The 13,825-nt window shown below is 32.9% G+C and overlaps 1 protein-coding gene across 4 annotated transcripts in view; it reads right to left on the bottom strand.

Annotated features, from left to right (window-relative positions):
* Positions 1-13,825, bottom strand: part of LOC139099244 (protein O-mannosyl-transferase TMTC1-like) — a 61,846-nt gene that overhangs the window by 10,859 nt on the left and 37,162 nt on the right. For all 4 annotated transcript variants that reach the window (XM_070651658.1, XM_070651654.1, XM_070651655.1 and 1 more), the window contains exons 5-6: positions 9,756-10,272; positions 6,459-6,583 (exon numbers count right to left, since the gene is read on the bottom strand). In XM_070651658.1, the coding sequence (XP_070507759.1) occupies positions 6,459-6,583; positions 9,756-10,272 (642 nt within the window). The remainder of the gene's footprint in view (positions 1-6,458; positions 6,584-9,755; positions 10,273-13,825) is intronic.

Here is a 13,825-nt window from a genome sequence, read left to right on the forward strand (position 1 = left end):
TTTAATGACTATGGTGTCTATAAAGCGGTACAGCTAGTGTCAGCAGTTATGCTCACTTTAACTTTTTTTTTTTGGAAACTAATTTAAAATTATCACAGCTTTTTAATTATCAATAAACTATGAGCTGATAAATCGCTGTGCTGGAAATAAGGGTAATTTGTATAAAAAAAGTGCCGTTAATTACTCAAAGTGACAGATGCCATGGTGGGGTGGATGGAGTATTTAAGACTAGATTACGGTTTAGGTAGGAAGAGGTTTGTAGCACTTTCTATGATTTTGGACTTGATTTTGAAAATTGTGTAAGTACTAAACGGAATCGGTACACAAATCATTTGAGAACAAAAATGGGAATCGACTGTCTTCAGCCAATTTTTTCTCTTACTGGTGACAATGGCCGCTAGCCGGCTGCCGGTGGTAGATGCCATCGATGACCGGTTAGCGGCCCTTGATGACTTGACAAAAATTGGCCGAAGACAGCCGATTGCCAACTTTGTTTACAAATGAATTGATGCGACTGGTCGGCAGCCGTTGACACCTATCACAGACAGCGGCCAGTCACCGCTGTCTGCCAATGATAAATGATAGTCGGATGGCTTTTGCCGTTTGCCGTCGTCTGCCAACTTATAATTGAAAATTAGGCAAAACAACAACACATTAAACTAGCAGCAGGAGCCTTTTTGGCCAGGATCAGTTCAACCGCTTTATTAATGTCCAACAATTTGCGGTGCATCAATAGGAACTAACCAATTTTCAACTCAGATTGAGAATTAACCAAAACTAATAACTCTTTAAACCTCAAACTTAATTATGATTGAGAATTTGACCTTAATTTCCCAAAAAGAGACATTATACTTAATAACAGCAACAGCACACACCAACAAAATAAATTAAAACCCTCCAAGCTAGTCCACAAACAAATTTTATTTTCTATTAATTTTCGACCCAAGAAGCACAGAAATTTTCATGTAGGATTATATCCAGTGACAACCGACTGATGATGGAACTTTCCTCAGTATATTCAGTAGGAAAATCCCCAATTAAGCAATTTTACGAGTACACGGTTGAAATAATTACTATAATTGAAATAAATTGAATGATTATCGCCTTTAATTGAAATCAGAAATATAAAGGCTTTTTGATGATTCTGCGGAAGTAATCCCTACCCCTGATTTTATTCATAGTGCTCATTAATTAGATAATTTTAATCTGATGAAAAGCCTCGAAAATTATTAAACATTTTACAGCACCCCCAACTCTATAAATAAATTAATAAGATTTTTGCTATTTTTTTTCATTCAACTTATCAATAACCCTGAGGTCCTTTTTGTTCCTTTATCTTATATCCAATAAAAACAATCTAAATATTTTTGCACTGTAATGAAACCAAAACAATGAGTTTTGATTCTTTTAATGAAAATTTATATCCGAAAAGTTTTTTTTAAGGCGTAGTATGATGGATGAGATGTAATTTATTCATTTACAGATTTGGGGTTAGTTTGGTTGTTGCGTAACTAGTTGAAATCAGTTTTAAGAATGTTTTTCAAACCCCATGATGATAATCTGTGAAATGAATGTGCTCTTGGGTATACATAATCAATATAATTGAACTCATAAACAAGTTCCTGGTCTGTTCGTTAACAATCATAGAAACCCTTTAGAATTTATTGTTTCATGCCTTCAGATTCAGTAGTTAACTCCACTGTGGAATGATTGGCATGGTGCTTATCTCAAATTTTGTACCGTAATTTGAAAGATATTGGTTCAAATCCTGTTAAATATTTCCAAATTTTTGCATTTTGAGAGATTGGATACTGAAACTAATTAATGTCCTAACCAAGCTGTATACAGAACTCTGAGGTCAGTTGGGGAGTTGGGGAGGTCATCGATCTGACTCGGTGACTAACCTAACGTAAAGTTTTTCTTTCCATGGTACTTCCTGTTTTCACTAACAACACTGCTGGCGACAGAAGCTGTACCTGGATAAGTACTAATAGATTAAAAGCCTATTCAAACTCCTCGCCTGTAGGGCAGTGGCAGCCCCACAAACAGGCTAGGTATAGTAGGTTTACAACTTTCTATATCCGAAACTTAACTGTACAAAGAAAATTACAAATGAATCCTAGTGGAGAACCGTTTGTGTCTTACCGTTAATATGACATCATTGTGGTTCCCAAGCCATCACGATGTGCTGTTCGGATAAATGTATTCAAAACCAATATTTGTCATTATACTAGATATTAACCATTAAACTAGCTTATTAACTAATCCACTAAACCAGCTGCACACTAATGTGATACGTCACGCAGGTTCAATCTGTACTAGCTTCTGTAAACTCATTACTAATACCAATCACAATACTAATTTTCCATAGTTACGTAATATGGAATACGACCCCCATCCCCCCTCCTGATGTAAATTTTATTTTATTTTTATTGAAAAGGATCATTTTGTAAATGAAAAACAAATTCCTCGAAATAATCAATTTAGATTACTCATTGCTGTAAATAATTGAATAGATGTCCTTGTAATCAATTTTGATTTCTAATGAAATAATAAACAAATTTATTGCTGCTGTCTATCTTCTTTATTTTCCATGTCTTTTTTCGTTGTTGTATTTGTAAAGAATTTTTTTTTGAGAACGGAAAGGGTTTTAAAATTTTTATTGATGACTAAAATGCTGTGGGTTGAAAAATTAGGGTAAATAATCAGCTTTTTAAGGTGGGTGTTTAAAAAAAATTTCCTCAATCGATCCTTTTTGTGATCAAAAAGGTATGAAAAATTTAAATACTTTTTGGAGACCTTTTCAGCATGAAAATTATTACTAAAAAAAATAATCATTATAAAGCACGTCAAAAATGAAAAATTAAAGATAGACAAAGTGGACGGCATGTAAATAACTTTTATTGCTACCCACTATTTAAGACTACCTAGAACTGCTTTTGTAACACTCAAAGTGTCATCAACCAAACTTTGACTAAAGACATTAAAGGCTCATGGGTTATTTGATTCAATCCTTTCCATGACAGTCATAATTTGTGAAAAAGGATAGAAATTATATGGCATCCAAATATCCCCAAGCGGCAGTCACATGAAATATTGAAGTAATTTTCGTTACATTAATGTAATTGACAGTCATTTGATGAAAGATGTCTTTGCTTTTACTGTTTTGATTGCTATTGAAATGTTTTTGGAGGGAAACATTTATTATTATTTTTTTTTTGACTGGATATAAATATTAATTTCTTTTTGTTTGAATTACTTTAAGGTTTAGTTTTCATATTAAAGGAAAGTTTTGAAATGATGTAGATTTGATTTAAGAGAATGCATTAAATTAGGTAGTTTGAAGTTTTTGAAGCTAATTTAAGCTAAATGAATAAGATTGTGGTGATTCTTGTGAGTTTCAAGGATGTTCTAGGTTTATAGACAATAAGAATATGGACAAAAAGCTTTAAAACAATTGATCTATTATAACCAAATTTAAACTCAGTTTAATTGCAGTTAAGTGCCTCACTGGAGTAATCAGTAAAGCAATTGACTCAAATTTTTTATAGTAACTCGAAGGTAGAGGGTTTGAATCCAGTCATTGTGCTTTTGTCTGAAATTTAGATACTATGACTGGCTAATGTACAAGATCAAGACGAAATTGGAGCTCTGATCAACTTTAAATCAAAGAACAAGGGTCAGAAACAGGAAGTTTTGCTTGAAAAATCGGATATTAGCCCTAGCAGATAAAAATAGTGTAATCTTAAGAGCAGAATGAGCCAAAAGCAACGCTCACGAGCATGCTCATCTAGTCAAGGGCAAGTTTTTTGCCTGTTAGGGGAGATTAACTTAAGAATTAAATATTTATAGAACGAACCTGAAAGCAGAACTCAAATTTTTTATGGTTTCGAGTAGACTTGAGTCTACTTTTCAATACAAAATCCAAATCGTCATCGAGCTCTGTCTGAAAGTATCACATTATGACAATTGTGGAACGAAAGGAGAGACTAAATTTATTCGAAAACTGTTTATGAAAATTGTATTCTAAATCCTACATTATCAATATGCATAATATTCAATATGAAATGTATTACTAACTATAAATGCACAAAATAAACTATTTCAGACATTGATGTCGACAAATGCAAAATAATTCTTAAATAATCTTGAGAAAACATATTTTAAAATCAAATTCTCAAATCATCTTCCTGAATTCCTTCCAAAAAGATATTAAATTTTTCTGTTTGTCTGTAAGATTTCCAACTAGCAACAAGGAACTGCAAACATTTTTCTTTTGTTGCTGGATGAGAATTTCATTTCTACATTTCCTTGACAATTGATTGAAACTTTTGAATTTTTAATTTACTGTCTAATAGTAAAATCATCAGATTTTGCATCAAAAAGCTTTAAATAATCCAAAAAGCAAATTTATCTAAATCCTTATGTTCAAAATTGCTTATATCCTTCAACTCATCCTTATATATTAAAGCTATTTTATAATTTAAAACCTTTTGAATGCAAAAGAGAAATTTCCTTTAAAATTTCCTCAATTTTTTTCATATCAAGATCTAAGGAAGTAGCATTAAAATATTGATTTCATGGAAATGAAGATTAAGGAGCTTGTTGCAGACCTAAATCTCTTCGTACAATTGAAACAATATTTAAGATTAGAATTTTTCCTCGAATTTGTGATTTTTTTATATCCAATCATTTTAAAAAACATTAAATTTTGATCCAATTCAGGCCTCAATCAAGGAAAATTATTTCCAAGAAAGAATTTTCCAAAAAGAAAATTTAGAAAAACTTTTTTTTCCGTAAAAGAAAAATTTTACTTCTTTAAGCTTCAGGATAAAAGAAAGAAAATTCTTTAGAACCTTGAATATATTCAATTACCAGAAAATCTAATGAATGGAAGCAGAAGGAAAAAAGTTTAACAATGAATGGAACATCTGTGAAAGATGAGATAATCATTAGCAAATCATTCAATAAAAATTTATGTTAATAACATTTTCTTTTTTAAACTTTCGAACCAGAAGTTCAATAGAAAAATTTCAAAAAGTGCTCTTTTCACCCCCTTATTTTATTATTATTTCACTTCCATCCATGTCAGTCTGTAATCTAGCGCATAACAAAAGCTTCCTTTTATGTTCTCAAGGAAAGAAAAAAACTCAACTCGAGCATCAGGAAGCATCAGTGTAGAATAATAAGAAATGGAGAAGAAATTTAATGAGAAATAAGAAGGAGATGGAGAAACTAACTTAGATAGGGGGATATGCATGGCTGAACGAAGCGCATTTTATGTTCATGGAAATTTTCTAAACAATATAACGGTCAAAAAATATTTGAATTTTTTAAAAAGTCGTCCCCAAACAACACAAATGAAGAAGACTCTGCCACGGAACTTTAAAGACATCACTGACGTTTGGCGTCCCTATCCCGAGTGAACAAAAAATTGTTAGAACTAGTCATTAACTGGACATTACCTGGTCATAACGCATTGTTGTCCACTCGGGTATGACAGCCAAAAATAGGCGAATTCTTTATAATTGACTTTATAATAAAATGACACTCGGAGTTCAAAACTAAAGGCTTGCAGATAAATAATTCAAGTCTGCAGCCTTGGACAAGCCTTGGACGATCTATAAGGTAAAGCCGAAATTGTAGGTAATTTAGTTTGTTTGTAAGTACTCAAATCATTAACTGCGTATTTTTCGTACGTTTTTTATTTTTACGTAGATATTTAATTTTACGTACGTACTTATTTTTATGTAGGCATATATTTTTACGTACGTATTTATATTTACGTACGTACTTAAATTACGTATGTTTTATATTTTTACGTACGTACTTATTTTTAGGTACGTTTTATATTTTTACGTATGTAGTTATTTCTACATAAGTTACAATGATTTTTTGTGAATGCTACGTAATTTTTACGTACGCTCAATTTCTGCTTACGTTACGTATTTCACACACATTAAGGATTTATATATAAGTTACGTATTTTTACGAACGTTACGAACTATTAAGTACGTGAAGTATTTTAGAATGCGTTACGTATTTTTACGTAAGTTACGTATTTTATATACCTAAGATTCACATTTTTACGTACATAACTTTAAAACCAAATAAAGGCAATTTTATCGATACCGTTTATCGTTCCTTTCTCTGACTTAATATCAACCATACAAGTTACTCCTTTTGGACCTACCCTCAAAAGTGAGAATCATGCACTCTGTTAAGAAAATGCACATATTTTATACAAAGAATTCTTCCAGAAAGCTTAAAATAAAGACAAACAGACTGACAAAACATTAAAAACATCAATTTTCCTCTCCGGAAAAATGCTTATAAAAGAAAAGAAGGAAAAAGATGTAGAATAGAAATAAAAAAAGGAATCCTTATTCCATGAAATGAAAGAATAAAGACCATAGAGTGTATATAATATATAGAAATAAAGGAAGTGAAAAAATTACCTTGGAATGTATAAGATCCTTTCCGCCAAAACGAAACCTACAGTCACAAGTAAATTGCTGGCAGGGAGCAGAAATGGAAAGACTAACAATATGAATCCTAACACTAGTGCGACGTGACGCTGAAGCTAATTAGAAAGATAAATAATTAATGTCAGTTATTTTTCCTTTAGTTCCCTTGTTATATCTACACATATGTATATATGCTTTTGCTGCCTTTTTTTCACCATCATGTATACCAAAACTATATGTAAAGATTCGTAAGCATGCACATTTTCTACATATACATAGCACATAAGATGGAAAATGATTTTTTTTTCTCTTCATCTTGTGCCTCACAACCTCGTGCGTGTTATGGATATGTGTACACTTTACAAATAGACACTTTGCTTAATTACAATGTATGTATGTATATATGCACACACATACTTTTTATGTACATAAAGATATGGTCCAACACAAAACTTAACGAACATTCATGTGATGTGAAAAGTTTGTGTTGCTTCCTTTCCACTAATGCTACATATGGGGGATGTAGTCAGGGACCTCCTCCCCGCTTCCCCACTCCAAAAACTGAAAAACCGATTATTTTGTAACGGTTTTTTTATTTTCAAATTTTTTGTTTGCTGTTCTTAAAAAAATTTCAAAAAATACCGGTCGGGTTGTAAAATCATCTAGCTACCCCCCTGATGCTACATACTTACTTACGTATACGTACTGAATGCTGTGTATATATGTTAACCTATTATTGTTGTTAATAATATTAAAAACTTTTTTTTTTCTGTACATAAGAAGATAAAAATGGAATGATAGATAGACTGTAAGGAAGTAGCAGCAGCAGTAGCAGTAGCAGCAAATAAAGGAGAAAACAAAGTAGATGAGGGGTGTAAATAGGGAGATAATTGTTAAAAAAAAGTATAACAACAAACTTGTCTAAATGATAATGTGAATTATGTAAACGGAGATAATAGAGGTTCCAGCTGAGAAGTCTCTGTTAGAGATTTTTTTCGTTGCTGCTTTTGAGTTATGGCCAACAAAAAAAAAAAACGACGTTGCTTCTTTGTTAAAATGAATTTAGAAATGGATAAAGTGTTGAAGATTTGTGGTTTTTTGGGTAACGAGGAATGCTGTGAAGCTTGTTTAAATGAAGGAAATAGATTTTAGACCAGTTTTGGCAGTTTATGAGGTTGCTGGAATGCAGAATTGTGTGGATAGATAATTTTGAGATGCTACCGCAGTCAACTGTGTGTACGAATTGTGATTCTTTGTTAATATTCTTGTCATCCACGAAGGTATTAGGAAGGATTCATGAGGATTCAAGGTAAATGCTGCTTAAAAATTGATAAGCAGAGGTGTAGCAAGGAACTGGCTTTACCGAATGACACAAATGAAGAGCTGCTTCTCCAGCGGATGCAACAGAGTTCCACCAAAATTTGCCCTTAAAACTGAAATCAAACCTGAGCAACACAAATGAAGAAGGCTGCCCTTCGGAACTTTAAACGCTCCGCTAAACCTCTTTTAACAGCAAATTGAAGCCATCTCAATTTTGCAGCTACATGGAAGCCATTTGACATCCACATGATGGCGGCTTCCATTTGGTATTAATAAAAGAGGTTAACCGGAGCCATAAAAGCTCCATTGTGGAGCCTTTTTCATTTGTGTTGCCCGGGCGAATGGCTGCTCCATTAGCGGAGTCTTTAGAATTCCGTGACGGGGTCTTCTTCATCTGCGTCGCTCGGATTTGAGTTCCATTTTAAGGACGAGCATTGGTTGATCATTGTTGCATCCGCTGTACAAACAGCTCTTAAACAGCCTTCAAATCCCCTTCACAAGCTTCCAACAAATTCACAAAACGCGGAAGTAAATTGCGTACCCACCAAAACTCATTGCCGCCTTCACCCCTGCCATTAAACCTTATTTCCATTTTTTTCTTCTTGTACATAAAAATTTAATAATCTCGTTTCCCTAATTTAGAGGCTTCTTGACATTTTTATTAAGCCTATAATGCCTTAATGCATCGGAAATGGCAGAAAAAAATTTACAACAAAAATTTTTTTCGCATCATATTTTCTAATAATATCCACAGCATTCTTGAAATTCAAAACCCAAAAAAATTGTTAAAAGACATAATTCTCTTATTTTTATACGAACCGAAACCCAACAAAAAAGAAGAAAAGCTAAATGACCTTGGCCTTATAAGAAAGCATAAACAGACGATATTTTGAAAACATTTCAGAAAAAAATTTTCTTTGGAACTAATTGAATTTTCCATGCCAATAAAGGAACACGCTTGAAAATTTATTTTCAATGACCTTTACTCTAATATATTCTCAAAGTTTTTTTACAGCTTTAAATGCCGAAAAACATAAAAAAATTAGATTTAATATCCACGAGGTTTAAGAACATCAACATGAACATAAACACACAGGTAAGGGAGGGTTCGTTAAGTTATTATGTAACGTCATCACGTTTTTTGGATCTTCCCACCTTCCATTTGTTTGTTTTGACGTTTAGGCCTCCCTCTACCCTCGGATTTGCCCATCCGAGATCATCATTTTGAACCATTCATCCCTCATCCTTTCTGTTTTATGGTTTTAGGTCGTACCAAAATGTGTGGCCGCTCTTACCCACCCTAAAAGCACACTTAACAGTACCAGTGTGAAAAATCGTCTTCTTGAACACCACCTACTCCGTTTTATTGTTTAAAGGGTTTCACAATCTCAATCCTAACTTATTCCTCAGCCGTATTACCGAAAATAGTCAACTTGTTTTTGAGGCTTATGAATCACAATACCCCTCCCTCAAACCCCCCTCAACCGTAATATCGCCAAAAATCATCCCTCCCCCCATCCTTTTCGTCGTTTCCTTCTTTTAAATCATTGTTTCAGATCGAAATCTCACAACTACATTCCCAACCTGTCCGCAAATTCACCAAACTCTTCTAAACCACAACAGTACCCTTCCGTTTTAATGTTAGAAATCACTGTTTGAGGTCTAAATCTCACAACCATCCCCAAAACCCTTCAAAATCAGCGTTAGGTCATAACCCTATAAATCCAGCTTTTTGAAGGAAAAACCATATAAATTATCAAGAATTTGTACGGCTTTCGCCTGTCACAGGCACTTGTTTTGCAACTCTGATTAACAGCTCAACATCGTCTCTCTCTCTCCTCTAAGCCATAACATCAGTTACGATATATATGAACAATTCCCAAACCGTAAGATGATGATGATAAAAAGGACCAGCAAAAGCATAACGACGACAACAATAATCATAAAAAAAATTGTTTACATATTTACCTCTAAGTCATTGTAGATTTTATAAATAATTATCAAAATCACACCAAACGTAATGAGTGTTAAAATGTTTCTTGTATCACGAAAGCTTGTGATAAGTGGTATCGATCCCATTTGCCAATCATGTGACAATTGTGATGGACATAGTAGAAGCCATGTATTAAAGGACGATAAATATAGAAATGTGAGAAGGCGCACTTGAAAGCTTGTATGAAATGCTGCCGGATTGTCTTGTTGTGAGAATCTCGGCAAAGAACCTTGTAGTAATGCAATACGCGCCAGCGACAGAAATATGAAACTGACTAATACACTAAACATCCGTTTTGCTAATCGATAACTTTCGTGATTCCATCGGACATCATGAAATGTCTTTTTTATTATAGACCAATTACGGTAGATGTCATATGAGATGTTTACTATAAATACGGTCAATCCACTTTCCTTACTAAGCATAGCTAAGCCACCTAACAATATACTTTTCAATAATGTTCCTATGTTGTCGATATCTTGGGTGATGTAGCTGTAAAAAAAGGAAATGGAAAAATTAGTAAAAAATATTTGAACATTTGTCATTCATTCCTGCTCATTTCTTGCCTCCATACTTCATCTCATCCTCCAATTTTTTTTTGTGTCACGAAATTTGTAACATAATTGACTCAATGGATTATGCTGTATGTGTGAGAAGCACGAAAAAAAATAAGCTGATAGCTCTTCATGAGATGAAGATGCTTACAACCTTCTTCAAGTCACAGTCATTTACAGTCATTTTAGTTGAAATGGATGCTCGCATTCAATAGAAGAGATTTGAGGAATTACATCATGAGGGTGAAATAAGAAGTGGAAAAGATTACTCATTTCCCACATCTATTCAAATTTTTCTTTCCCAGAATAGAGCTTTAAATATTTCTTCAATTATGAGAGTAATAAATTTTTTTCAGCGTATTTTTGAGAGAAATGCAGCATAATGATTCACTTTGATTGACTAGCTGGGTTACTGGATCAGGAGAGAGATTTCAACAACCCGACATGCTAGAATCCTCGGATTTGAAGCATTTGTTCTGTCTTATCAAGTTACTGACTTATTGATTGATTTGAAAGCTTAAAACTATATCCAAATGCTTTAATTAATGACTTTTCTACGAATTCTTCAATTTGCCCGTTTGACACATGTTGAAATGTTTGTCACCACGGCGACGAGATGACAGTATACTTGGAACTTAGAACAAATGGCAGCTACTTGGCGAAAATAACCAAATTTGGCAAGTGGTGTATTTCCGCCTCGTCGTCGTGGTGGCAACATTTTAATATGTGCCGAACATTTGAATTCTATTTGACCGTTAATATTCAAATAAAATTCGATAGTTAATTTTCCAAGAAAATTGATCATTTTTTTCTGATTTATTACCAGTAAATTTAAATTTTTCAAAGTCGTTAGGGGATTTGAATTGCAAAAAGGTAGGGTTGGGCAAATATTCGAATATATTCGAATATATTCGCATATGAACAAAAAAATATTCGAATATATTCGAATACATATTCGAATATGCATTATTCAAAAAAATTCCGTTGCATTTGTTTTCTTCAAAGAGTAATTTCTAATCGCATTTGTGAAGTATGTAATTTCATACAAAAGTTGATCAAAAATCCTTTTTTTGCTTATTTTAGTCAAAAAATTAGAAATTCTTAATAAAATTGCATTAATGTGTCATCATTCTTTCATAAGAACATTATTCCAAGTCATAGATACATGTTTTAACACAAATTTACTAAGATTTGATCTTTTTTTGCCAAAAATTAGCAAAAAAAGGATTTTTGATAAACTTTTGTATGAAATTACATACTTCACAAATGCGATTAGAAATTACTCTTTGAAGAAACCAAATGCAACGGAATTTTTTTGAATAATGCATATTCGAATATGATTCGAATATATTCGCATAAAATATTCGAATATTTGTATTCGAATATATTCGAATACGATTTTGCCCAACCCTACAAAAAGGTGTTAGTAGAGAAAATTTATCTTACAGTAACCGATGTAGAAGAAATAGAGGGAGGTTCCGACACGGAGCTTTTAGGATTTCGTTAAATTTCTGTTATTAATTCCAAACGATAGCCATCCCGTTTAGCGTCAATATGACTGACAAAAAAGGCGGTTTCACGTTAATGAGAGAGATTTATTGGAGCCTTACAAGCTCCATGGTCGAGTCGTTTTCATCTATGTCGCTCGGGAAAGCTATTTGTTAATTCTGATCTCCGAGCAAAAATGCGCTCAAATCCATCGATCAATAACACGAGGACTTCCAACATTTTTTATATACATATACTAAAGCATGCTTTTAATTCCTCATTCAAAAAAGCAATTTTGTAGCTTTTTGCATTGATTAAGTCAGTGTCTGTATATTTTTGCATAAATAAATCGCTTTTTGAATTTTTTTATTTTATTTTATTTTATTTTTTATATGCTGAACGGATGATGTTTTAAAAGCATTTCCATTTTTTTTAAGCTTTAAATTAACTCGTCTGTGCTTTTCAAATGATTTTTTTTTTCTCATTTATTTTAAAACTAATTGAAACTTTTCAGCATAAAAAAAAAGTTTATTTTTTTCCACGATTCAGTGGATGATTTTATGTGACTATTGCAGTTTTCCCGTCCACATGAATGATATTAAAAGTCTGAATGGAATTAAATAGATTTAAAAACTTTATGGTCTTAGATACCACATCGACTGGTTTGTTAATGTCTAAAGTGTAGTTTAAATTAATTTAATGATGCTACACGTCGTCTTTAAAACTTCAAATCTTAAAAGTTTCCTTTTAATTGGGGCAGCAGAAGAGTATAAAGGTATTTCTGGAATGCGATACTAGAAATAAAGAGCTCTGAAGAGACATAAAGCTGGTTAGCACTTTTTGAAGCAAAATTCTACAATCTGCTAGGGTTTCTCAAGACAAAACGAGACCTTGAATTCATGACTATGCATTAACTCTTAGTAAATAGCTTTGATTCCTTTAAAATCTCAATAGATACATTGATTGAAGGGCAACCGTAACATTTGCACAAAATTGACTTAAATTCTGACCCTAAAAGGAGGGGATGGTCCCTTTATGAATACGTCCCTAAAATCCTACACCTCTACACCCCAACATCTCTACACCCCTACAGGCTTACATCCCTACACTCTTACATTACTGTTTCAAACTCAGATGCTAGTGTTATGAACTGCGCCCCTATACTCCTGAACCTATACACATCTACACCCTTACATCCTTACGCTTCCACACAATACACCCCTATACCCCTTCATCTCCTCTTTACTTCTCTACCCCTACATCTCTACACCTTTACACCCCTACACTTGCTCAACTCCCCACTCCTTTATTTGTTCAGCTCTACTCCCTCCAATCCTACACTCCTACACCTTTATTGTATCCAACCCAGATGATAGTGTTATGAATGCACCCCTACACTGCTACATCCCTACAGCTATTCACCTCTTCATTCCTACACTTCTACACTTTTATACATTTATGCCTCTACACCCATACTCCCCTACACCTCTAAACCCCTACTCGCCTACATCACTGTATCAAATTCAAACCCGAGTGAACAAAAAAACGTCAAAACTACTCACTAACTTGCCTTTAACTAGTTATAATACATTATTATCCACTAGGGAGACATTAAAAATTTCAACCAATATTTGCATATTCCATTAAACCTTCAACTATTCAAAAAAAAGTTTCATCGGTAATAATGGATTGAATAAATTTAATTGCCTTTAATCGAGCTAGTTGCTCTCTTTTATATCCTTTAAGGATCGTATTTTCATTTTAATTTTTCCAAATTGAACTGAAATAAAATGGTGAACTACCTTTGAAAAGCACAAAAAGCTTCAATTTATGTTAATTTGAAAATAATTTTTTTATATAATTTTTTTCTCAATCAAAAAGTTGTTATGCTGAATAAAGCACAGCACTTTAAATTTTTCTTAGTTTTCTGATTATTTTTTCATCGAAGCCAATTCATTTTGAGCAATAAATTCTTGTTCCAGCACAATGATTTTGAAATAAAT

The sequence above is a fragment of the Chironomus tepperi genome, unplaced genomic scaffold (genome assembly GCF_022539635.2).
Source record: "Chironomus tepperi strain 1889 unplaced genomic scaffold, CSIRO-AGI_Ctep_v1 contig_465, whole genome shotgun sequence".
NCBI lineage: Eukaryota > Metazoa > Arthropoda > Insecta > Diptera > Chironomidae > Chironomus > Chironomus tepperi.